General features: G+C 41.2%; 2 protein-coding genes across 2 annotated transcripts in view; both read right to left on the bottom strand.

Moving 5' to 3' along the window:
- The window catches only part of ell (elongation factor RNA polymerase II), a 49593-nt gene extending 38120 nt beyond the window's left edge, over positions 1 to 11473 (bottom strand). The window contains exon 1 of the mRNA XM_079506911.1: positions 11299 to 11473. Coding sequence (XP_079363037.1) covers positions 11299 to 11433 — 135 coding nt within the window. The 5' untranslated portion in view covers positions 11434 to 11473. The remainder of the gene's footprint in view (positions 1 to 11298) is intronic.
- Positions 11474 to 13451: 1978 nt separating this feature from the next.
- Positions 13452 to 24217, bottom strand: fkbp8 (FKBP prolyl isomerase 8). The gene is made up of 9 exons (XM_079505124.1): positions 24087 to 24217; positions 22390 to 22651; positions 21973 to 22142; positions 21726 to 21814; positions 20631 to 20851; positions 19622 to 19794; positions 19364 to 19441; positions 15643 to 15783; positions 13452 to 15387 (listed from the first exon to the last, which is right to left on the bottom strand). Exons 2-9 carry the CDS (start codon positions 22649 to 22651, stop codon positions 15301 to 15303), a joined length of 1221 nt encoding a protein of 406 aa, XP_079361250.1. The 5' UTR covers positions 24087 to 24217; the 3' UTR covers positions 13452 to 15300.
- Between the last annotated feature and the right edge of the window lie 1479 nt (positions 24218 to 25696).

Genomic DNA, 25696 nt, shown 5'->3' with positions numbered 1-25696 from the left:
ATATGGATTTTTACAACCCAAACTTAGGTTTTCACATCACCACTGACAGCCATGTTGGCCTGTTGTCAAATCAGAGGTTGCACTCAGTAAGTGCATTCAGTGAGCACTCCGGAGTCCGGACCGTGAGCAGTGAGCGCTCACTGAAACCAGTTTTCAGTGACTGCTGTTCAATCCATATGAATGCTTTATAGATAAAGAAGAGTGCAAGCAGGCACCAGGGTTTATCAAAAACACATTAACACAAAAAGTCAAACACACAATATTGGCAAGAGTGGGTCTTTAATACCAAGACAGACACCCAGCACTGAAGTCTGAAAGAGATACCTTTACACCCACCAATTCTCCTTTCAGACCACAACATTGACGTGATGACTACACGAGGCCTAGAGGCCAGACCAAATAATGTTAATCAATTTCAATCTTAAAGAGTAGCAGTCAATGTTGATTGCTTATTTTCTTTTACTGACTCGCACTTGAAAGACAGACAGTCAATTATTTCTGTACTTATTTTGCCAGGATCTTCTTATGACCCCCCGGGATCCCTGGCAGTTTTTAAGTATTGACACTACACACAAATGTGTGAGACCACTTCATGTAGTCATTCATGCATTTCTAAACTGTCCAGTCATTAGTCGGACTACAGAAAACAAATTCATGGTTGGTATTTCTGGCGGAATTCTGTCAAAAGGAATCATTTAAATGTTACATGTATTCAACTAAACCCATTTACAGTATGAGATTGCCTGTGTGTGAAGCTGGGTGGTTTGAGATGGGCGGGTTACATCCAGAAAGTAGCCAAACCTAGCTCGTTTTTCATCTGTCAGACAGAGTTGAATACAGTAATGGGAAATGAAGAGTGACATAGAGCAAGCTCAATGAATGAGACAAACCTTGGCAGTTTCCCATTTGACTGACTAGATGATCAGGAATGTGGAAACAAACGACCAACATTCATAAAAGCATGGTAGACATCACAGTTTTAACCACTACAACTGAGGCTACCAACGTTGTTGCTCCTCTCAAGTATAAACTGCTGGCTGCTGAGATGCGATCCTAATCAAGACACTGCCCCTCTGCCCTGGCTAACGTGATGTTGGGTGTACATGAATTCGAAGAGACAAGACAATTTAGGATTCATTAAACTCTTCACCTTATCAAAAACCATTTCATTTGTGTAAACAATACCAAAGTCAGGCCAGCTAGATTTACTTAGAAATGAACTCTGAACTCTCCTAGCCTATCGAGCCACACCAGCCCTTTCATGGAGCACTGTGCTCTAGTCTACCGCTGCAATGTAAAACAGCACCGAATTTAGCTCTCCCACCCTGTGCTGTGCCCTCCCCTTCCCCCAACCCACCCAGCCCTGCTAACATAGTGCAACACTCAGCCTGTTCATTTGAATGGGCTGCTGACATGTCACTATTCTCTGGGACCTGAGCCCAGAATGTTCCACAGAGCTTGCTAACCTTAGGGACAGAGTGTGGCTCCCTACCATGGCTCGGTGACAAGGCCATGGACGTTCATACACACACACACACAACCACAGAATGGGGACCAGCTGGAACGTGGCAGCGATGTGAAAAAGCAGCCAATTGGCAAATGTGAACCGATGGTTATAGTCTTGAACTGAAGCAATATTTAGGCCTATAAGAACTTCAGACCCTAAATTGCCCAATTTTTGAGGGCCATGTCCAGCTTTGAGGGTCTGTGTAATCACACACACATTGAAGACAAAAGTGTGTAAACACACATTGATGACAAAAGTGAGGACACAAATTATGATTGGCCAGAATGAGATGATGTATGATAAGAGCGCCCCTCACTTCACATAGGTGTGATTTTAAGAATAACCTACAGTATACACTGTTATTTCATATGCTGTATATGTGCGAGTTAACTGCGCCTTTATCCAAGCATAGTCTCCATACACCGATGACAGGATGCTACATTGCAACAGTGACAAGTGTGCCAATTTAGTTACATGGCCGGGAGTTTGTTGATAGAAGATGGGGTTTACTGCTGCAAGTGTTGCCTGCTGCTCAATGCATAACTGTGCAATGCATGCATACACACTTTTAATTGCTCCACCCTCCCAAGGGTGGCAGGTAAATGTCAATGAAAATTGTAACTGTGCATGCATAGTGCATACACACTTGTATTTGCTATTTGTATAACCTAAATGTTGCAGTTTCATAGGATTATTACGCTTGTCTTGTAATGGATGAAGCAGGAATAGTTATAGGGCCTAATTAAAATGCTATGGACAGAACTGAAATTGTCAGGTGCTTTGTTGTATCACCGTCATGTGAGGAGGTACGTGTTCCAGGGTTGGAGGGAGCATTTCAGATCATGGCATATCAAGGACTGAACTTAGACTGGGGCCGTGCTCTCTCGACATTTGCAATAACAGGTGTGTGCGCATATGTGTTTTACACCAGCCTGATCCGATACAAAAAGTTTACAATTTTACATTTCACAAACTTTGTGTGTAAAAGTGATCGGTCGATTTTCACTCCAGTTGACTGGTCGTTGATTGGCAATTGGCAATTTACCCGATCTGGATCTGGATAAACCCAGGAAGGACAGAGTGAACTGGAGCCCCGAGTTTTCTTCCTGCGCAGATATTATTACAGTGATTTTAACTAACTTATTATCAGAACTAAGTTCTTATAAAAGGCTGTATAATTTGCACACTACTGTTCCCTTGCAGAGTATGTGAAAGTGATGACTAGATGGGCCGTGGTAGCAGCCCTGGAGAGATAAGAGTCAAAGCAAAGTAAGGCAAAAGGCTGGACTATTATGTAACCTTCCTGTGCCTGGATTTGAACCCAGGTCTCCTGAGCAAGTGCTGAGCTTTTTACCACTGAGCTATTGCCTGCTTGCTCTGTGGACATATTTTAGTATAGTCGTGTTAAACCAGGAACAGGATAATGTCAAAGGTCATGTCCAACCTAAACACAGGATCTAAATATCTCAATAGAATAGCATGTGTGTACTATTAACTGTACTCTACAATACAGATTGGACAAATATCAATATCATCAAAATAAATCACATAATAGAGCTTTAAAGAAATTTAACAGAAGCTGTAGGTGTAGGCCCCTGAATTGTACTGTGACCAGTGGTGTCATGGTGATTTTTTTCCGGTACCACAGAACGTCACGCGCACGCACGCACGTGCAAGCGCGTGCATGTGCGCATCACGGCATGCACACAGAACAGCTGCATAGCCTAAGCCTATTGTTAAATAGTGTATGAGCGTTTTAGACACACAAACACAAAAGTAGACTTAAAATAGTCAGACAAACATCTTTACTGCACACTAGCGAAACTAAAAAGTTTCTTGATGGAGGAGGAGGCATTCTTCTTGTGTGCAGAACACCACACAGCAGCAGTAGCCTACCGGAGCCTGGAAGCATGACACCACCGACTGTGACCATCTTTCATTTAGCAATGAAACTAAGTTGCCGTGCCCATTCTAGTTACCTTGCAAAGCAGCACTTGCCAGATTGCAATGGCCCAACTTTAGGATTTACAGTCTGCACGTGGCAGTGACAATATAAATGAGACAGGGGCGCCGCCTGTTTATTCTAATGGTACAGTGTCCCCCTCGATTCAGTCCGGTGAACCCGTCCCCACTGTGGTGCAAAATTGTCTGAGCGAGGTCCCCGTGCGGGGTGTGAGGACCCATGAAGTCGACTCGACACTCAGACATCCACATCCACGGTACGAATAGAGAGGGTCCTCTCTCTGAGGCGACAGATGCAGCCCGTTCAGAAAGGTGTCAACAATCACACATGCTCAAGCAGGTCATTGTTTTCATTGTCAATTTGTTCGTGTGGGAAAACAAAACCATTGTGAGTGGTGACGCGCGATTAATAGTAGCCTACCTTAATGGGTCTGTGAAATTTGTTCCAAGACCCGATTGGTTCAGAGATTATAGAATAGAATGACTGACCCGAAACGAGAAAGACCTGTGAAATTGTTACCGAGATCCGAGTAGAGCTGTCAGAAAACAATAACGACTCAGTAGGCTAATATCTGCCAGAGTGCCAGGTACACAAAATCTTCTCTAAACAATTGATGACACATATGTTTAGTTTTATTTGATCAAATGTCAATAAAAAACAAATCAATTGAACAAAATATCTAAATGTAAATATTAAATGAGAAATACAATGTTGTGTACTGAAGATTAGATATCTGTAGCTCAATAGGAATTGCAAGACAGAAAATTACTTTTACATATATGGTCTGCATCCAGAGAGCTCTTTACAATTATTTCTAAAATTACAAATAACACGTCCTTATTGTAGTTAAACAAACACGGGGGTCCATTTGGTTATATTATTTTGAGCTGTCTCACATCATGTGAATCCTGACTTCACTGCTAGTGCCTGACCACACCCACCTCACCTGGCATCTTTGACAGATGGACAGGGAGTGCAATAAAAGAAAGCAGTCCCTTGTCCTGAGCTGGGAGCCTGAGCTGGGAGCCTGAGCTGGGAGCCTGGGACTGGGGGATATTGTAGTAGCCTAAGGGCAGGATGGTTGAGACTCACCAACATCTTAGAGAGATCTTTCTCACAGTGCTTACAGTCTACTACTGAAGCGTAATGTAGATGAGTTTGATGCTTGTGTCTCTGCCACTGAAATTACACATTCTATGTTTGAACTTTTTAGGAAGCCATATTTTTCCAATATAGGACAAAACCACAGGCACACGTTTCTGGACTTAAGCCGATTACGTTAAGCAACACGAGACCTGGTAAAGAAAATGCAGTTCAGGAATGCTGCTCTGCACTCAGTCACAGTGATGCCAGGTCAACATGGGCCCAATGTGACATCTACTGCACAGGACACAGTGTCACAGTGCTCTGAGAGCACTGTGACATTTGCGGTCATATTTGGTGCTGGTTGTTATGGTCATCTCTTTGCTGTGTCCCATTCAATCTGGAGAAACCGAGGAGTCACCATTCCTTAAATAACCATGGCACAGGCTGACCAACGTCAAGCAACAAAATCCCCACCAGTCTCCATTACTTCCCATACTATTACTATTCCCATAGGCCGAGAGGCAGGGGAGTTGACAGCAAAGCGTAACAACAAAACTGACTTCATGTAACCTGACCTTCTCAGGACAGGGTCAGCCTATAGAGCAACACCTAGTAGTCAGCTGAGAAAATGATAACTGAATTGCAATGGTACACAGAACCCTACTTTAGCCAAAGTGCCAATTTAGAGAGTAGAAGATCATTTCAGTTATAGCAGATCGAGAGCAACACACAACGTTGAGTGTTCAGCAGAATCTGCACATAAGACAGACAATTCCAGTCAGTGACAGACGAAAACCTGGTTAGGCAAAAGTAACACTAATTGGGACAGAGGACCAAATCAATTCAATATGAATCAGTTCCCCAATCTCTGGTCCAGCAGCAAAAGCGTCTGAGACCTACAAGGCAAGCTCTGACTAACTCCAAGACTACACAAACACTTCAAATAATCAATTTTCAAATAAGTAAGCCTTTTTGATTGTGTGTGTGTGTGTGTGTGTGTGTGTGTGTATATATATATATATATATATTTATATGTGTGTGTGTGTGTGTGTGTGTGTGTGTGTGTGTGTGTGTGTGTGTGACACACACCCCCTATGTATATCACTATGCATTTTAAATGTTTACCCACATTCTCTATTTGGTTAGTGGGACACTGGAATGTATTTTGTTAATTACGAATTCAGCTAATGATTTAAAGCATAATCATGTTTTGTCACAATGTGTGCAATACATACTAATTAAATTGTAATGCAGATATTAGTTACGTTTATAATCATAAACCTTACTCAAATGTCAAGTCTACACAGAGCTGAGCTCATGGCTGCCATGGGTGCCACCACTACAATGAGATCATACTGCATTAGGAATGTAAAAATCACACTCCATACTCACAATCCAATAATAACATGATTATTATGTCATCCTATGATAGAACATGACATAGGGCCAGAGCTGTTTACTATTCAACTGTGGAGCAATGATGGTCCTTGCACACTGTTGCGTTTTTCAGAGCTGCGTTGTTCTGCCGGAGTTCCAAAAAACACGTCCAGTCTGCAAGGACCTTAAGAACTCATCTGTCACCAGTATATTACAGTGTGTACACTGTACAGGATTTAACACCACTTAATTAAAAAACAAGGATGCCACGTGCTTTGATAGCAAGTGAATGTATGTACACTTCAAATTTGATAACAGCTGTAATAAATGGTATTTCAACCACAAAATACTTCTTGAGAAATACATTTATTTCAGCGCAAGAGTTTTTCATAACCATACTACTACTGTAACTATACTATAACTCAAAATGAACATTTTTATCCTAAAGATATACATTTTGGCCAGTATAATAACCCACTACTGAGCAATGACCAAATGTACTCATCCATCCTTACTCAGCCAAAAATAATAGTCATAGGCCTTTTTCTCCACGCTCTACATAACCTTGAGTGTGATGATGCTCAACTAGCCTTGCTCATTTCCTTGCTTATGTCAGAGCCAGTAAGTAAAAAATAAATAAAAAAAGGAAAGGGGGGAAAAAAAGAGAAAAGTAAGTGAGCCTCCGGTCTGCCAATCCCCCGGACAGGGCTCCAGTTCACTCTGTCCTTCCTCTGAGATGTGCAAACAGAGAACTGGCTGACGTTGGCAGTCGAGTCCGATACAGAGAACAGTGGGCTGACTGAGGTCTGACTACCTGAGGAGGACTACTATTACAAAATATAATTAGAAACAATGCCAAACACCACCTAAACTTGTAAGCATTTCTGGATATATCGAACAATATCAACTCAACCGAATCCAGTTACTAAAATTAGGTGTTAGATTCCATTGTTGCCTCGTAATACAAAAAGCTCATGTACCAACTATGGCCAAAGCATTTCAGGCTATACACGACTGTAAATCCCTGCCTGAACAATGAAAAGGGTTTTCTAAATGAACTGGAAAAGTGTGCTCCTCTGAGCACAGGCCTACTTGTGTGTGTCAGTAGTGTGGGGGGGGGGGGGGGGGGGCATAGCAACATGGTGTATTAGAAAAAAATCATCAGGAAATGAGGAAATTGTCAGGTAGAAATGGCCGGTACTATATGGGGAGTTGTGTCATGATTGTACGACCAAGAGTTATAGGCCAAAACATGAAGTGACCCATTATAGTTTCACACCAATTGGTCCAGCGGTGCCCGAGATTAGCTGCTCAAAGGCACACAGATGACAGGACAGACGGACGGACAGGGGAAAAAACCACATTGTTAAGCCACCATATGTTATCAATTAAAACCAATCTGACTTGACACCGTCACTGACTGGACCTTGCTCAGAAGAAGAACTTTGCATGTGGTTATTGTGGTACGTCCAAATTGTTTTTCAAGCTGGTCTATGTATTTATCAAAGTGGTAGTGTTCTATAACTCACTGCTATCGTGTTGGGAAACAGTCTATACCTCAGCTACCTAGACAGTGAACTCAGCACTCTGCCAGGCCTTGGTGAATTATTTGTCTTAGTTAGGTAAAGATCTACAACACCAATCACTGCATATTAAGTTTGTTGCACTTCCATCTTTTCCGTGTCTCAACTTTACCCATCAATCATATTCATATGGCGGCAATTTTGGTAAATGGTGCATTTATATAGCGCCTTTATCCAACGCGCTTTACATAGATTGGGCAATACATTGGGCATTACATTCACCCATTCATACACCGATAGCGGAGGCAACCATGCAAGGCACCGACCTGCTCATCGGGAGCAATTAGGGGTTCAGCGTCTTGCTCAAGGACACTTCTACACCAACTCTGGGGGAGCACAGGATCGAACAGGGAACCTTCAAGTTCCAACCGGACACTCTAATGTAAGTGTGATGTAAGTGTGAATACATCCAAGTCACTTACTCTGTCTGCTCGGAGTCATCTGAGGGGCATGACCATTGAGCCCGTAATGTTACTACGGTTACGCCAAGTATGATTTTGAACCCACATCATGATGAAACACTTCACCATGTCTCCACTCTCCATCTACGTTGAAAACACTAAATAACGGATCAGACTAAGCTTGCGATGCGAGAGTGCGGCCTAAATATCTGCCTTCCAAATCCTCCTGTCTAGCATCAGGGTTTGAGCTCTGCTGTGTTGATAGCTCCACTGTGGCACCGCAGTGCATCTATGAGAGGAGGATCTGTATAATAGCCAGGGGTGAGCTGTCGGTAGGGCTATCCAGGGCGCCTCTCCGGTAGATTTGAAGATGCATGCAAGCCCGCACAGCCATTCGCAGTTTTCGCACCTCGCTAACCTCGCTAACAACACCTGCCGGTCGACGCTGAGTCACAGCTTGAAATAACAGGAATGACCAACCTTGGAATGATTGGATGCATATCACTGGTGACTGTCGCTGCCACTGTCGCCATTGTGTCGCTCTACTAAGTAGCCTACTCTAGGTGTCTGAAGTAGTCTAAAGAGTTGGCCGATGTGATGGATTCATGAACTAATTAAATTACAGAGCAGGTGACATTTGTAAGGTAAATCATAAACATAAATAATTATTTATGTTCATAAAAAGTTTCCCTATTATGCAAGTAAATACAATAAAATGTGATATACAGAATGCTGTGGGTTAATAAATAGGCCTACATTAAAGGTTATTTCAATTAGGGCACGCAACATAGACGCACCAATTAAAAAAATCCACAGCACATCCTTCTCTGTATATAACCTCAAAAGTAAAGTAGTAAACTATGGATCGCTATAGAGCGCAGAAGTCCTGACGTCACTCGCTCATACCCTGCTTCTGCCTGGTAATTTCTCTATGGAGGAAAATAACATGGGGTCATCTTAAAATCGTTTCATATAAGCATTGTGGTCCAAAAATAAACAAGCTGTCTCTGCGTTATTGTCAGGGAGGTGTCTCTGTATCGTTTGACAGTCGATATCATGTCACTCATATATGTCAGATACAGTCTGTTTCTAGCGAAAATGTAACAAGATACAAAGATACAAAGCTACACAGCGCATTTATAGCTTTGTAACTTTGTAGCTGAAGTTGAAACCAGCTCAACTTTTTTGTAGCCGTTGTAGCCTTTGCAGCAGCTACAAACGTTGGATGTACCTTTGCATTTTCATGACGCTGGCTTCCATTGAAAATGAATGGTACTGTATCTTCACATCTGCCCGTGTGAATGCAGCATAATGATTTCTATTTCACAAAAGAAAAAAATTTAGCCAAGACTTGAGTACAATACAGTGGGTGACACAGCTTCAGTTCTTACCAAGGCAAGTCTGTACAGGAGGTACATCCCAAAGAAATGCAACTCTTAACCATAAAGACAAAAAACTAGTTTTTCCCTCCGTCTCTTGCGTTTACATAAACCATACGAAACAAAAAAATTAATCCCCAGTGATTTGAGTCAAGTAGGAATGTTGAATATTTAGTGGACAGTGGACAAATTCACATCAAAAGACAAAACATCAACCACTATGTCGATTCTTCAAAATAAGGCTGGACAATATAAGTAGGCTATTAAATATTATTACATTATACATCATTACAGGTACAAAACTGCTGTACCTACCAATCCATGTGGCTGTGCACATCTTTGTGCTCCAACCAAAGAAATGTATCTATTTGTTCCTATTGATTCTAAATTTGTTCCTATTGATTCTAAGACCAATTGTTACATTAAATTAGCCCATCTTAAATAAAAGCTTGTAATTTGAAAGATGAAATACACTTGAAATTTTAATTACGTTGGTCAAGACTGCACCTCAAGAGCAAAGGATCTTTGAGCAATGAGCAAGCAGCTTAGAGAAATTCACATTGTTTTGTCATAATAATCTAGTAAACTTGACAAGTTATGGCAACAATAACAAACAATATATCAAAGAGTTGAGGAGGGATGACTCTGGGTGTCTCAAAAGGGATTATCAATATTCTACCAAGAACTTCCAGTCAAACATTTGCCTTTTCACAACATTATTGTCTTCTCATCATGTGTAGTACACAGCCACTGAAGCTGGAGATAACGCCCTGTCCTCTTGGCCTGCCAAGTTCTTCTCAGTCAAATATTTATAGAAATTGAAACGTTAGATGGCCACCAGACTAGCTAGTTAGCAACACAAGGAGCTTATAGCCAGCAACAGCAGATTCATGTCAGAAATGATGCGAAACCTGTATATTCTTGCTTTTAAACGCAATTATGACTAACGAAAAAGAAGGCATATATTGTGATTAACTTGTGAGTCGTTAAATGTACTTCAGTTGCACTGTCACTCACTGTATCTAAGCCCCAAGCTATGGTGCTTTAAGTCGCTGTGAGGGGGTTGGGAACAGGGATGATGGCCATCTTTCAACATAGTAACTAATAGGTACTTTTCAGCATTCTTTACTAAGCTTTCATTAGCTGGTTCAGGTTCTAGGAAAGGCTTTCCCTTAAAACAGCAGGACACATAATGTTTAAGTGTGACTCGGGAAGATGGTTAGACTCAAAAAACATGAACTGTTGTTTGTGCAGTTATTTAAGTTAAAGTTCTGTCTAATAGATTTATTGACAGCTCAGCAAACTTGTTGGAAAACATCTGTACACAGACTAACCAACGCTAAATGTAAACGTTGTACACGCTAATCCCTCTATAATAGTAACTTCAGTTAACTAATTTGGCTAACTTCGTGGTAAACTAACTGTTGAGCTATGGGAACTACTCGCCTCAACGCAATTAAGTGTGTTAAGGGTAATTCTATTCAGTATAACTGGCAGGAAGCTCGCTCATAAGAGCACGTTTATACAATTCTGACAACCGTAAAGTCTGTGATCCTGGCTGTGATTTAACGATAATAACTGTCCACACTATGAAGCTGTGGCTCTCCATTAAATGTGGATCATATCATGGCAAGACTGCTACACTACTACCACCAAACTAGCCACAGCTGCTCATCAGCCTTCGTGTACATGGCCGCGCGAGCCATTCAGCAAACGTCGCGCGACACAAATGACACACAAACACCTTGAAAAAGTATCGAGAGAACATACGTCGACACTACTTTCTGTCGAAAATGCGCTATTTTGTGTCGCGCGACGGAGTAACGTTCCTATGCGCTCACAGACACACAGTCTGGCTGGCTGGTGGTGGTGGTGGTGGGGACCTCCTCACACTGACTGCCTGTCACATCAGCTGCCTGAACGGATCTCACACACAGAGACAAACAGACAGCACGCAGAGATGAAAAACATGCCAGTGTTTAAATTCAAACCACCGCTTTACCTTGCTGGTCTGGTAACCCTCGAACGCTTTCAGCGCGCTGTCAGTGAGTTTGACGTGAAAGACGGAGACATTGTTGCCGTTGCTCACTCTTCCACAGGACAGTCCATAGCACTGCTCCTCCTTCAACGCCGCCATCTTGCTACCATTTCCCAGCGACCACGCGCAGCGCACGCACTCTCTGTTGTAAAAACGCAGGAGGACTCCCGGAGCTTTTCAATGAATATTCAATTAACGGTCAATGCGTGGTGAAGTCACCAAGGAGACATGCAACATTACATGCCACGCAAAACCACATTTAATGACACATTTCAGTAAATATTCCACATGGAAATATTATAATTTACAATATATTTGGCATAGCTTCATTTTATTTTCTGTTCACTGACAGTTCACTTCACATATGAATGTAAGCTATTACACAGCAACCCCCCCCCTTTATAAATGTGTATAGGCGTGCAAAGATAAAGACCATACAATTAAATATTTAAATTACTCGCCAATGGCTAGACTTGGATGACAACATACACTTTTCTCCCACGGAGGACGGAGCTAAGGAAAACACATTGGGAAATAATTTGCGGTGCGGTGCGTAGAAGGAACCATTACGTCACTGCCTCACTGGACTACGTCAGCGATACGTCAGTGTCCGAGTAATTTGGGAATGTCCAACTGTAAAGATTAAAACGGGGGCGGTTCGTAATCTATTAAACAGAACATGTTCCAGAGTAGATAACGAGATGAATTATGAACAGAACATTTTATGGAGTTTGTTTGTGACGTGTGTGTGTGTGTGTGTGAGAGAGAGAGAGAGACAGAGAGAGAATTAAACAGATCTTAAATCTGAGTTTTTCTGTAGGGCTAGGCTACTATTTAAATAGTCCTGAGAAAAAATGCTGCCATTTATCCCAGTGACTGCCAAAAAAATGCTGCTATTTGTTTAAAAAAAGCTTTATACCCTGTTATAACAAATATAACGATGCAATATATGACATAGCTCCATTTACAGATCCATGCCCTACCCGTGTCAGAGTACCCGTTGATTCCACCCATTGTCTGTGCCCCTTTTATGCCCATATATGGACATTTCTGTACCTGTCTCTCTGTGTCCTTCATATATTTATACTATATATGGAGTTCTGTGTCAGGCGTGCCCAAATATGGAGTGTTGTGATTTCAGAACAGGCCAGCTTCATATATGGAGCCTGGGCAGGGGCCTTGTCCAGAGCCCGGGCAGAAGCCTTTTTGTGGCGGTTCTGGACAACCAACGGACTCGACACCCGGCACTGCACTCCCTGTGGGGGGACAGTGTGGGGGAAACGCGTGTGTCGAATTTGAAGTCGGTGGGGCGAACGGTTCTTGAGCTACGTGCATTACAGCCGTACAAACAGACAGAGACATGCATTTATAGATAGATGTTACATGACATATTCATATACAACATGCATGATTTAAAATAATTCCAGGCCATTTTGCATTGCCATTTATTATTACATCGATGACATCACATCAGTCAATGTAGTTTTAATGGCTTGTTGGTCCCAAAGGGTGGAGAAGGTACCTAACAGTAGATTGCAATCACTAGAAACAACAAAACATCTGTGCCTACTTTAAGAATGGGCACCAGAGAAGTCTGTGGGTGGGCACTGCAATGTGAAATTTTCCCCCTAAAAATGTGAAAAAGTAAAGAATAAAAGTATGCTTTGGAAAATGGTCTGAAATAATGTAACGTAGCCTACACATGATTTGAACAAACAGCACTTCATCTCAGACCTACATTTACCACGACTCAACGTATTGTTTATGCCATATTGCATAATGATAACCCTAACAGCAGTTCCAAAAATGTTTTGGCCGTTACCTGACCTAGGTGACCCCCCCCCCCCCCCACCCCCCGCCCGCATTGGCATGCCATACAGTCGAATTATCGCAAAATAAAGAAATATTAATTCAAGAAATCAAAACTAATATTGAATAGCCCAACAAAGGGCAATATAATGTCAATCATTTCAGGAATATTCGGTGCATCCATAACACCATAAAACAGACATGACCTTTTTCATGTCTTCACACACACCACAAGGGGTGAACTGAACACACCAGTTTGGGAACGGGAATGTTTGCCGAGGTCTTGAGAGAGAGAGAGATATAATACATTTGAGTAATAACAGAATAGACAAACGTTTATTGAGATAAATACAAAATCAACAAAGGCAGGGAATGTCAGAAACTCAAGAGTAACCCATGTAATCTTCTGTATACTAACTATTGAGTATGTCTGTGACTTTACACACTTTTGTACCATTTTTATCTTTACATATCAATTCACTTGTTTCATAAAAACGGTATTTAAAAAAAAAAACTAAATAAATTAGCAACTTTGCAACAACCATAAAAGACAAAAGAAATGTGATAAATCATAGCCTATATAGGGCAGGGAAAATCTATAAATAAAACAAAGATTGCGGTTGAAGGCTCATCTTATATTTGGTCTTAATCATTGAAAAGTGAGGTATACAAGATTGAAAATGAAGAATGATTTCTTACACCCGCAACACTTTTTTAATAGTCTGTGTCCTGAATGATTCTCTACCCTTATCTCTGCCAGGCCAGAGGCATAGATTATGTTTTTGCCGGTCTAGCGCTGCATTACATTAAACTGGAATGGCCAGACAAATATCACTGCATATATATTAGTCTGGAATCTCTGTGTGGAAATGCAATTCCAAGGGGCGGATTAATAAAAATGCCATAATTGCACACTAGGCCCCGATTGGTGCCGCACAACTTCGGGGGCAGGGAAATCAGATCACAACCGAGCAGGCCAGACTAATCTGCTGAGGTTAATTATTTATTTTTTTGCACTGGCAGATTTGTCTAGTTTCCAGGCTAGCATTTAATGCACTGGTCTTCACCTTTCTTTAGTAAAACAACACTTTTAGCTCATTTAGTTTTTTCATACCGCATTGCTCTGAGATCACACACTGCTCCAAGAGAGCCAACAGATGCAAATGAAGGGAGAATACAGACTTTCAAAGAGCAGCGGAAATATAGGAATGGTTAGCGGCAACTGTTAATGCAAATGTGATGGAACCGGTACCAGTTCGTGTTGGAATGAAGCAACCTCCCCTCCCTTTCCATGGGACAGTTCAGTGTCTTGTTCAAGGACACTTCAACATGAACGTAAGGGATTGAACCGGGAACCCTCCGTCTCCCAAACGGCCACTCTACCTACAACATAGCTGTACAGCCACAGACTTAAACCAAATGCTTTTGTCTTTTGTGTACATGAATAGAGGGGGAGAGAATTATGACACAGGGAGAGTGGCTTACCAGGGTGTGAGAACCTCAAGACAATATAGCATCTAGGTTACGCCAATCAATATCACATCTCCCCTACTAAAAAACTAAAATCACATTCTCTAAGAAATCAGGTCACACGTGATGTTCAATTAAACACCATGACCTCAAGCTTTGAAAATAACTTAAAAGGGACAATATCACAGTAGTTATACGTTATCTGATTAGTTAATAAATGTACAATTATTGAATTTGCATTCCAGTGCTCAATTAGCCAATATCATACTATCACTATACCAAAGACGGCAAAACAAACAATTAAGCTTAATTTATACTTAGTTGTGTGCCGGTTTCACATGCCGAAAATAGCAGATCTACAAGCTCAAAGATTTAAAAGCTTGTAGATAGACTATTTCTTATCTAGTATAAATCAGGGTTTAGTGTCTGATAATGTGAAAGAGTACTGATAGGGCTACACAATTTTATATAATTGCCACTACCCCAGTCCCCCCCTCTTTATTATTTGTCGTTATATATATTTCTCAAACATAGCAGAGAAACCCAGGGACAGTCAATGTGAAGAGGCAACTGACCAATCAACATTGGTTCCCCCTTCTAGCCATGCTCCAAAGGCACTGCCAGACATTTTAATTATTTCCATTGTTTAGGCTCTCCTTTTGGAAGGGCGTTGGCTACAGGTTTGCTTCAGTTTCTGGCAGCAATCACAACAGATAATGCAACACCACCGATGGCTACTGCAGTGGCACCAAATAGCCACTTCCAGCTGAGACCCTGGGGAAATATTGAAAGAGAGAAATAGAAAACAATGCATAAGTTGGATGATCATTAATAAGTCCTGAACTTCCCTCTGCGTTTCATATGCAAGGCCTAACCTTGAAATCAGTAACCTCACAAAGCCTCTGTTTACCCATTCCATTTCACACAAACAGTTGAAATAACAAAAGCATGATTTGATGACAGGAAAGTCCCACAGAATTTACTACAGCATCCTTCAAAGGTGGGCATCATTAGAAATACCCGACTTACCCACGAGGACTTGGCCTGGTATTTCTGCGTGACGCAGGTGGTACTGCTAGGGTTACCCAGCATCTTCTTGTACATGGCCTGCTCCGCTCCCTTCTGTTCAGAGTGCTTCTTCACCAGCTTGGATAGTTCTGCATGGATAGTCTACACATGGATAAGAGACAAAAAAATAATGTGAGCAAGAGTTAACCCTAACTTTATGGGATACATGAATTTCACAACCACATAAACTCAAATAACAAACACCTTCAGTTAACGTTGATGCAAATGAAAAACCTTTCAGTCATAAACAGCATAAAAACTGACTTGTACCGAAAGCCTATTGTTAGAAACACATCTCCATGGTCAATAAGATAATCCATTCAAAAGACTGAATTAGATAATGAAGACTTCCCACCCAAACAAAAGAGCCCAAAATGTTCATACAAAGACAATATAAATATAAAAAATATTTTATTATTTTGCAATATGTCTGGTGGTTGTATTGAATTGGCCTGTTATAGCACCACCATGAGGCTGATTTCAAAGTTGTAAGTGCCATTTCTTCCTCTGCCTATTGGGAATGTGCATGCATAATTTCACAGATGTATGTTCAAGATTTGAGGCATTTTGTTCAAAATGGACCAATCCGGCAAACTTTGGAAGGCAATCTTAGCCAATCGGGATGGAATATGGGAAGAAATGCATTTAGCAAACATCTGCCTCATGGTGGCGCTATAACAGGCCATTGTGGAAAGATTGGGGCAGAGGTTCGTCATTGACATCCAGGGAGTGTGTGTACACAGTTTGGCATTGGCCCGGGCCAACGGTGCCGGAGATTAGCTGCAGACGGAACGACACACGGACGGACAGAGTGCAAAACATACTCCTACTGCTTTGCTACTAGACAAAAACATACAGAGTGGCTTGTGCCATTCAGTATTCACCTGTATCCAAGAGAGAATTGACACAAATCTTTCTAAGCCTCCATGCGTGGTGTACAAGAAACCAACCCCCTAATCTAGAATGCATAACATGCTGCTAAAGGCCCGGACAGACACGTCAGAAGCACTAGCTTCCCTGTTCCTTTTTCTCCCCTTGGGGACTGTGAAGTCCAACATGTCGGGTTCAACATGGACAAATCACAGCCTGAATTTAAGTGCCTGAGCATTTCTTGGACTAGAGGAAACCGAGGGCGGCTCCCAATTCGTTTACCAACCTATGTGACAGCCTAATAAAGTATCCCAAATAAAGAAGCTGTTTTTATTAGTCCAACTCCATACACGGATAGTTTCACATTCTATATACAACACACCTCTGTGCTGTGTCACAAATCAGACCCTTCTACCATATATATGTGTCATTCATAGTGTAAGTGATGTAATTCACATGATTCATAATGATGTTATGTTTTCATATTTGTCAAGGTGCTATCACAATATTTTCTTACTACTTGTGTTTTTTTATTGAATGTGCATAAGTGCAAGTACATATTGTGTGCGTGCATTCCACTGTCCTTCCTTAAATATAGCAATAGTTAAACAAACTACAAATCCGGAAAAACTGCACTTTGTCTGCACTGCCCACAGCCTCAAAAGATAACACGGGAAATGGACGCATCCGATGGATCGGCTTGCGTTTCAGATCCACTGGCGGTGACTGACCAGTGACCACAATACATCTGAGGCCGAATCTACCCATGTGGTCATTGCCCACAATGTCATTTGATATACAAAACTAACTCATTCAACCTCCCCATACGGGAAGAAAAATCGAACATTAAAGGTGTGATTTCACGTTCTACTGCTAATGTAATATATATACACCCTTAAATGCCCATGGGCCATGTGGACTGGCTTACATTGGTAAGACCACAAGACCTTTAAAATAAGTTAAATTGCATAACACTTAAAATCAAAAACAATGTAGTCATGTAGCTGGACTTAGCTTCACAAAGGTGAAGCAATACCTCAACTGGCATTCACACAGAAAGGAAGACAAACTATGCTCCTAAAATGTGAACTCTTTTAGATGCGTTAACTGGGCACTGTGGCCCCTTGATGCGCAATTTTATATTAGATTGTGAATTAATTAGTTGTCGTCAATTCATTTGTAGTCTTTATTTTGGAATTTAATTTTTTGCATAGAGGTGTTAAATTCCTATGTGAACACACACGTCATACTGAATTAATTAGTTGTCGTCATTTCATTTGTAGTCTTTATTTTGGAATTTAATTTTTTGCATATGTGTTAAATTCCTATGTGAACACACACGTCATACTGATTTCCATTACATACTGTTGGTATAACAAAGTATGTAGCCCACGTACTGTATACAGTATGAATCTGTGCATATGTAAAATATCAAATTGATGGCATATCAGACTTGATGGTGTCTTGATAACAGGTGTTATAGTGGGTGGACACACACACACACACACACACACACACACACACACACACACACACACACACACACACACACACACACACACACACACACACACACACACACACACACACACACACACACACACACACACACACACACACACACACACACACACACACACACACACACACACACACACACACAAGGATTGAGGTAGCTAACAGCATACTGGTGACAATTCTGATACAGAACTAGAACAATCATCCTTATATGGACTAACCAGGTTTCATAGTGGAAGTCATTCCATGACACGTTTCAGGATGTTAATGTGTCTTTTAATGATGAGATGTGTACTGACTACTTTAGCATATATCAAGGAGTTTTAGGAAATCTGCCAAATAATTTATCACCTTTACAATAGTTTTAGGTAGTATTGTTATGTATGATTCATATTTTTCCTCCAGGACAAAATCCATGCTAAAAAAAACACCTGACATCATTAGAGAGCCATCAATAGGTGTTTACAATGGGTGCAGCCACACTAAGAAGCGTCATGTGCACATGTCAAAAGCGGTTGATGAGTCTCTCACAAGCACGGTTCTAATTTTGAGGCATCGACGTGTGACACAGAGCATCAAAACACAATGGCGTTTTTGGTCAATGGTGTAAGATTGAAGTGGGGATTGTGTGCACAAGTACCAAGCTGTTCAGCCATTCGGCTGATCCAAAAAGCCCACGCACTGAGCTCTGTCAATTTACAATTTAGGCATTTAGCAGACGCCCTTAATCCATAGCGATTTACAGTAAGCAAGAACAAAAACATGGTAATACATCAAATCCATATAAATAGTCATCAAAACTCGTATGTAAGCTAAGAACAGTGGAATATCTATATAATGAAACATGCATATCAAGTTACACACTATAGATGACAGATGATACCGGTAGATAAATGATATCTACCGGTAAGTTACATAAGTTGAGCCTTTGCATACGCCTGTAAGGTCGTCAAGGCTAGGGCAAGTGCTACGGCAAGTGCTACAGATGGCCTTGTGTAGCCAAAGAACATCACGTATCAGCATATGTAAGCAGTGTAGGAGCAGGGGCCAGGCATTAGACCTGTGTGTACAGTGGGGCCACGAGATAAACCTATTTACAGGAACAACGTGAAAACGTGATTCACTGAAATGATGAGTCGGCATCCCACCTGACTTCCCACTGGAGACTACAGCAATACTGTGGCGCCATCTGCTGGACACGGATGAGCACTACAACACATTCCTGTTTGATTTCTGTTTTCCCAAACAATTGATACATTGTTACATAAAAGGAAGTGGAAGAGGGCAGCATTACCTTGTTACTTGGTTCCAACTTCAGTGCCTTCCTCAGAATTCTAATGGCTTCTGCATTTTCACCTTGCAAGGCCAATACCTAAAAGAGACCATACCTTAATTTTTAAGTTTCCTAATACAATGACCCATTACACATTTGAGAAGAGAAAAGAAGAAGAGAAGAGAAGAGAAGAGAAGAGAAGAGAAGAGAAGAGAAGAGAAGAGAAGAGAAGAGAAGAGAAGAGAAGAGAAGAGAAGAGAAGATTCACAAATAGCCTACCTTGCCCATGCGGAAAAGTGCTTTTATGTTTTCTGGCTGGTGAGCCAATGCCGATACACAAGACTTGAGTGCTGCTTCATAGTGGTCGAGCTTCAGCTGAGAGGCAGCCATGTTGTTTAAACACTTCACCTTTACATCTATTAGCTCTGTCTCCTCCTCAGGACTGATGTCCACTGCAACACAGGAAACATGCAAAAACCATTGATCACTGCATCACCATCGTTACAGAATTGAACAGAAAGATCACAACCTAACATTCAGGCCTGCACTCATCAGGGGTGAAAAAAGTGACACATTCTGAAAACATATCCCATGTATTGATGTGGCAACAAACTACAATTAATTTAATCTACCCACACCTCAACCAGATTTCTTCGGAGCTTTCCTAGAATCATCCAGAAACACTGTCGGCTGCCCGATGTGAAAATGGGTGACCAAGTGCTTATTTTTTACATCCATTATCTAGACCTTTATAAATGTGTAATTATGTTTACCTTTTGCACCATGAATTATATAACACAACAGAACAAACAGCAATAAGTATATTCTAAAGTGGGCGCTCGGGTGGTGCAGGGGGGTCAAGTACAGTACATGCCCACCAACGTTGAGTCTAGGGATTCAACTCCACCACGGTAGAATGGAGGTGCCGTTATCCCAGTGGGGACTCCTCACAGGTAGTAGTGGAAAGGGGTGTGAGGATTGAATTGGCATACCGAATAAACTGGGAGAAATAACTTAAATTAAATCGAGTAGTCAAAAAGTAGGGGGAAAAAGAAACACGTACAGGTACTGTATAACCTAACCATAGAAACCAAAAGTTTTAACATCTGAAAATGTATTAGCAAAAACAAAAATAGTATTGCAGATTTTGTGTTCAAAAGATAAGGGTGATGCGTGTGCAGATCAGAACATGACCAACATCCAGTGGTCTTACAATGGACTTCCAATTTTAGTTGCTTCTCCTATTGCCCGGTGCCTAGAACACCGCTGCCCATGCACAATAGCTCACCTTTAGAACTAGATTCTGTAACTCCTAGAGCGATGCTATAGGAGTTGACAGCAAAGGCGTAATCACTACGCTGATAGTAGTAGTTTCCCCGTTCCCGCTTCTGGCCGGCGAGGGCGATCCTCTCTGCAGGAGACAGGAGCTCCAAGTCTGGAGCCTCCGTGACCCCCAGCAGCTCTACCTCCATGGACAGATCAGTGTTGGGAGGAACCTCAGGATCAATACTGGGGGGGAAAAAGTCCAAATTTGGAGCATTCAAATACCATAATCCCACAGTGTGAAATGGACCTTGACTTATTATTCAGCTAAATATATAACATCACTGCTAAGTCCAAAACCTATAAGTCCAAAAAAAGGAAATGGAAAAAGAACTTGCGTTCCAATGGATCCAATATAGATATATATATAATATATATAGAACTACAAGTTCACAAAGTGTTGCATCGCAACACGTTGTGTGAGCTTGTAGTCACTGTGACACTGGAGTATGAATGAAGTGTTAATTTATGAAAAAACTAAATATTTTGTCACCTAATAATTAATTCTCAAGTCAACAGACCAACGGAGCCTCTTGATGACATGATTCATTCTCAGTAAGTCTATGGCGATCAGAGAGATAGCTGATGGAAACAAATCATCAGAACAAACAGTAGTTGTTGAAGATAAAGCTGGCATTCCACCTGCACTCGAAACCAGACGCTCCACTCGCACAGTGAACATGTTTTGGGCGGAAAAAAGTTAATTGAAACGCATCGACCAGAGATCCTGCTGTGGCCAGGCTTGGCGAGAACAGACATGCACAAAGCTCCGCAAACAATATAATGCATGAGCGGGGTGCGCACACTTATCCGAAACACCAAAGGTCCCACATGCAGAAATCACCCATCGCTCCCAAGATGCGTTGCGTCGTGCTTGAGGTTAGGGTTAGGTTGTTGGTCTAATGACAGTAGCATACCTCTGATAGGCATATGAGGGGTGTCCACTAGTCAAACTTATATGGACAGAGTCATTGACTGAAATACTTGTCTGTTTCAACTACAGTGGCATATAATATTACAGACTAAACCACTAACAGCTAGATTGAAACAAACTGCCTACCTCCCCCAAGTTCCATATGCATATTTTGCATCAGCCTGGATGAGAGCCTTCTCTCCCAATTCCATGAGCTGCACAGTGAGATCCAGAGACTGAAAGAAGAAACAACTGACTGTATTGTGGAACATTGATATCACAATAATACACCATTAGTATCCAACATCAGTAACCTGAAGTTTTATCAGTGCTCTCTTTACAGATTATAAACAACAGAAATGGTGATATCACAGACATTTTGATTGGTTTTTACCTGGATTACATCACCATCTCCCAGAGTGAAAGAGAGCTCCGGTTGCTCCTCTACAAGTGTCCCATCAGTCAGAGAAGACTTCAGATGCACCTTGACATTCTGTCCTTTCAGAGGCCGGCTGTCACGCCCTTTGCCAGCCACCAAGATTTTCTTCTTCAGCTGGTCATTACCTGCAGACATGCGTAACATTACAATGCAAACAATGTTAACTAACAGTTATTATTTACATTTAAATTAAAATAGTAGCCACAAGCAACTCTTAGATACAATCAGATATGACTTTTCTGTTTGGATGCAAGGGCTGTCATGTACTCTAGATTCCAGCGGCTAGCCACCTACTACATTATCATTACAAGAAGTCACTTTGTGGCAAACACATTAGCACTGTCTATTCTATTCCTTTGACCCACCACATACCTAGTACTTCGAGCCACTCGCCCACTGCAGGTGAACTCTCAGTATCCTGGTCTTCTTCTGTCTCTTCACACTCGTCTGTCTCGTTCATTTTCCCACCGCCAGCATCTTCCAGAGGAGGTGGTTCGTCGTCAATATCTTCTTCATCTACTATCTCAAAGTCCTCCCCACTGTCCAGCAGCGAGATGGCTTCGGCCTGCTTGGTTGACATTGGAGTGTCATCGTGGCTATCAACAGCTTCGACTGCCTCCTCTTTGTCCGTCATCTGAGGAGAAATGTATGTAATAAGTAGCAAGCAGGCAGTAGTGTTGGGAGGCTGGGACTGTCCCCTTCTACGTATGACAGATTACTACTGTTATTATGCACTTTTTATTGTTGTATCGTTTGTTTTAATTCTGTTTTGTGTCAGCATTCTGCGTGCTGTGCCTTGGTGGGATGGGAGGGTTGGTTAAATGGGGACAGGATTGTGTGACAATTCAATTGTTATGCCCACGATATAACCTACATGTAAAAATCACACCTGTGTTAAGTGAGGGGCACTCTTATCATCGTGATGTAAAATAGACACGTCTATTTGCTCAGACACTATGACATAAAATTCTCTATTCATTGTCAATGGGAATTTAATGTTTGTGTAGGACAAAGTTTGAGGACAGACACCAAAATCTGGATATAGGAGGGGCTAGCCCCCTCAAAAAATAATATTAAGGTTGCATAAAAATCAAATGTTGATTCAAAGTTGAAAGGTGAAATACGAGATATGGAGACAGCAAGATAGCTTTTTCTGTCAATGGCCCAACTTCGTGGAAAGAACTCCAAAACTCTTTAAAACTGAGCTCCCTGTCATCCTTCGGTCAGTTCAAAGGAATGCTCCAGAACATGTTTCACCGTGATTGCTCCTGCTTCAATTGATTGATTTTACTGATGGTTGTTCTGTATAAAGTTCCCTTGCAATTTATCCTGATTTATAATGTTGTGTTTGATGTATTTTTTGACTGTATTTTGTGTATTGTAACCTCGGCTACGTTGAAAATGAGGGCTTGCCCTCAACTCTTTTTCAGAGTATAAATAAAGATGAAGATGATGATATGTGAAGCGCGAGACTTCTTGTAGTTGCGGGAGAGCCGGTTAAAGGGGTTTTAAATAAGCCTTATGGCTTACATGAATGTTTACATGAAAAGAACAAGTAATGGTATGGGACCACTAAAAACGACTGTTGTTTTAATTCGGGCTAAAACCGGGACAATGTTGTAGTGAATGATGAAACCGGGACATTAGTCATCAATATAAAACCGTATAAAGCCGGTAAGCTATAAGTTAAGCAGCCCAATTCATTCAGAAGGAAAAACCTTCTAAGACGTTAGCTGCAATATTGCGCCCACTAAACTTAACCTTTTGCTAATATCATTTTATCAAATGCCTGATATAGCCTACATATTAGACTTCAACACGTGTTGATTATCAACCAGGCTTAATATGGGTTTCCAGAACGTTCTAAGAAGTTTACTGTTGTCTCAACGTCCTAAAACAAAGCTAATGCTATCTAACGTTAGCTGGCTAGGCAGCAGTAGCCTAGCCACAATTGTTTTTATTTGACTGTCAATTAAAGCATACGACCAACAATATAACGTCACAAAGCGATCGGCCCAAATTTTACAACGACCCCAATAAGTTACCATTACAATATCTGCTGAACCTACTTTGGATCAGAAAGGGACAACTCCAAGGTCCACTCGACTCCAGAGTCCAGATACTGCTATACTCTGCTTACATTAATACAAACAGTCAAACAAGCTCTCTCTTCCTGGTAACCTTCAGGCATCTGTGTTTCTATTGGACATTCCCTTAATCTCGCGTTACTAGAGCTTCTCAAATTGCAGATCTACAAGCTCACAGTACGTTGCTAGGCGATGCGGTGTGAACTTTTAGATCTGCTATTTTCGGCGCGCGACACGACAGCGTACTTACGAAGGAAAGGAATATAAATATCAATCAAAAGCAGAGATGATGTATTGTAAACTACTTAACAAACACTGCCGCCTGGTGGTCAAAATGAGAAATAATCTAAACGCGTGCTGCTCATAGGTTTCCAAAAACAATTGCAATACACCTGTCATCCATTATTGCAACACAAATAGAACACACATAGGCCTACTGCTACTGTATATAGTCTGCAAACATTAATATCTATGTGAAAATAAAAATATACATTAGGCTATATGAACCATGAGGTCCGGAGGGTGACGTCACACTGGGGCAGTTCTTTTCAGAGTGGGACAGTATAGGGTCAGTAATTTGCAGCATTATGTTGAACCTCTAATTCAGTGGTTCACAAAGGGGTTCTTAAGGGGGTTCCCCAGCTAAACTTGTTAATATAGCATAAGAATCTGTTCAACCACTTTAAATCTAATACATTGGCTATTTGAATATATCCGATCAACAAGGTCACAATGTGAAATATTGTGAGCGTATAGATTGACTTTTGTTTTTTCAAAAGATATGAAAAATTTGGAATAGCCGGTCTGAAGTCTTAATCGTTGTTGGCGCGGAAACGTCTGGTGCTCTCCTGAGTGGCATAGAAATGACAAATATGAAAGATGAAGGATTCTAACTCTAAGTACAATATATCCAGTGATTACACTTTTGTTAGTCGTGTTAGTTGTGTTTAAAAAGAGCCCTGCAGGATGTTATACTTATACAAGTGCAATATCATGTTAATTATTAATTCTGTGCATTTTTCAGTTAGTACCTGGTGGCTCACACAGCTAGTGCATGCCTTGTGAATCACAAGGATCCGAGATTGAATCCAACTTGCAAGTCTCTTCTTTCTCTGTCTCTAGGGTTCTCTCCTCTGTCTGTCTCTTTACACTTTCCTCTCTAAATAAAAGATACATTACAAATGCCAAAAATAAACCCTAACAGCTCATGCAACCTATGTAGGCAAGTATAGTTTAGTCCATCTGGTGTAAAATATATTACATTCTTTCATTTTTAATGTTAAAACATTGTAAAATCTAAACAATTAGGATTGGAAAAGTAAATGTGTCATGACGTGTTAGATTACAGGTGACTTTTCATAACATTATTCTTTCCAATCATTAATATAAATATTTTCCCACCAATAAAACCAAAGCAAGCAAATAAAAAGAAAACCCATATTAAAGAAATACATGCACCATACATGGACCCTATGGACACAACTAGATGACCTCGACTTTGCTGACGATCTGGCTCTCCTGTCACACAAACACAACCAAATGCAGGACAAGACAACCAGGCTAGCAACTACATCCCTTGGGACTGGGTTGAG

The sequence above is a fragment of the Electrona antarctica genome, assembly GCF_951216825.1.
Source record: "Electrona antarctica genome assembly, chromosome: 7".
In the NCBI taxonomy this organism is placed as follows: Eukaryota; Metazoa; Chordata; class Actinopteri; order Myctophiformes; family Myctophidae; genus Electrona; species Electrona antarctica.
This window is presented reverse-complemented; position numbering and strand designations above follow the sequence as displayed.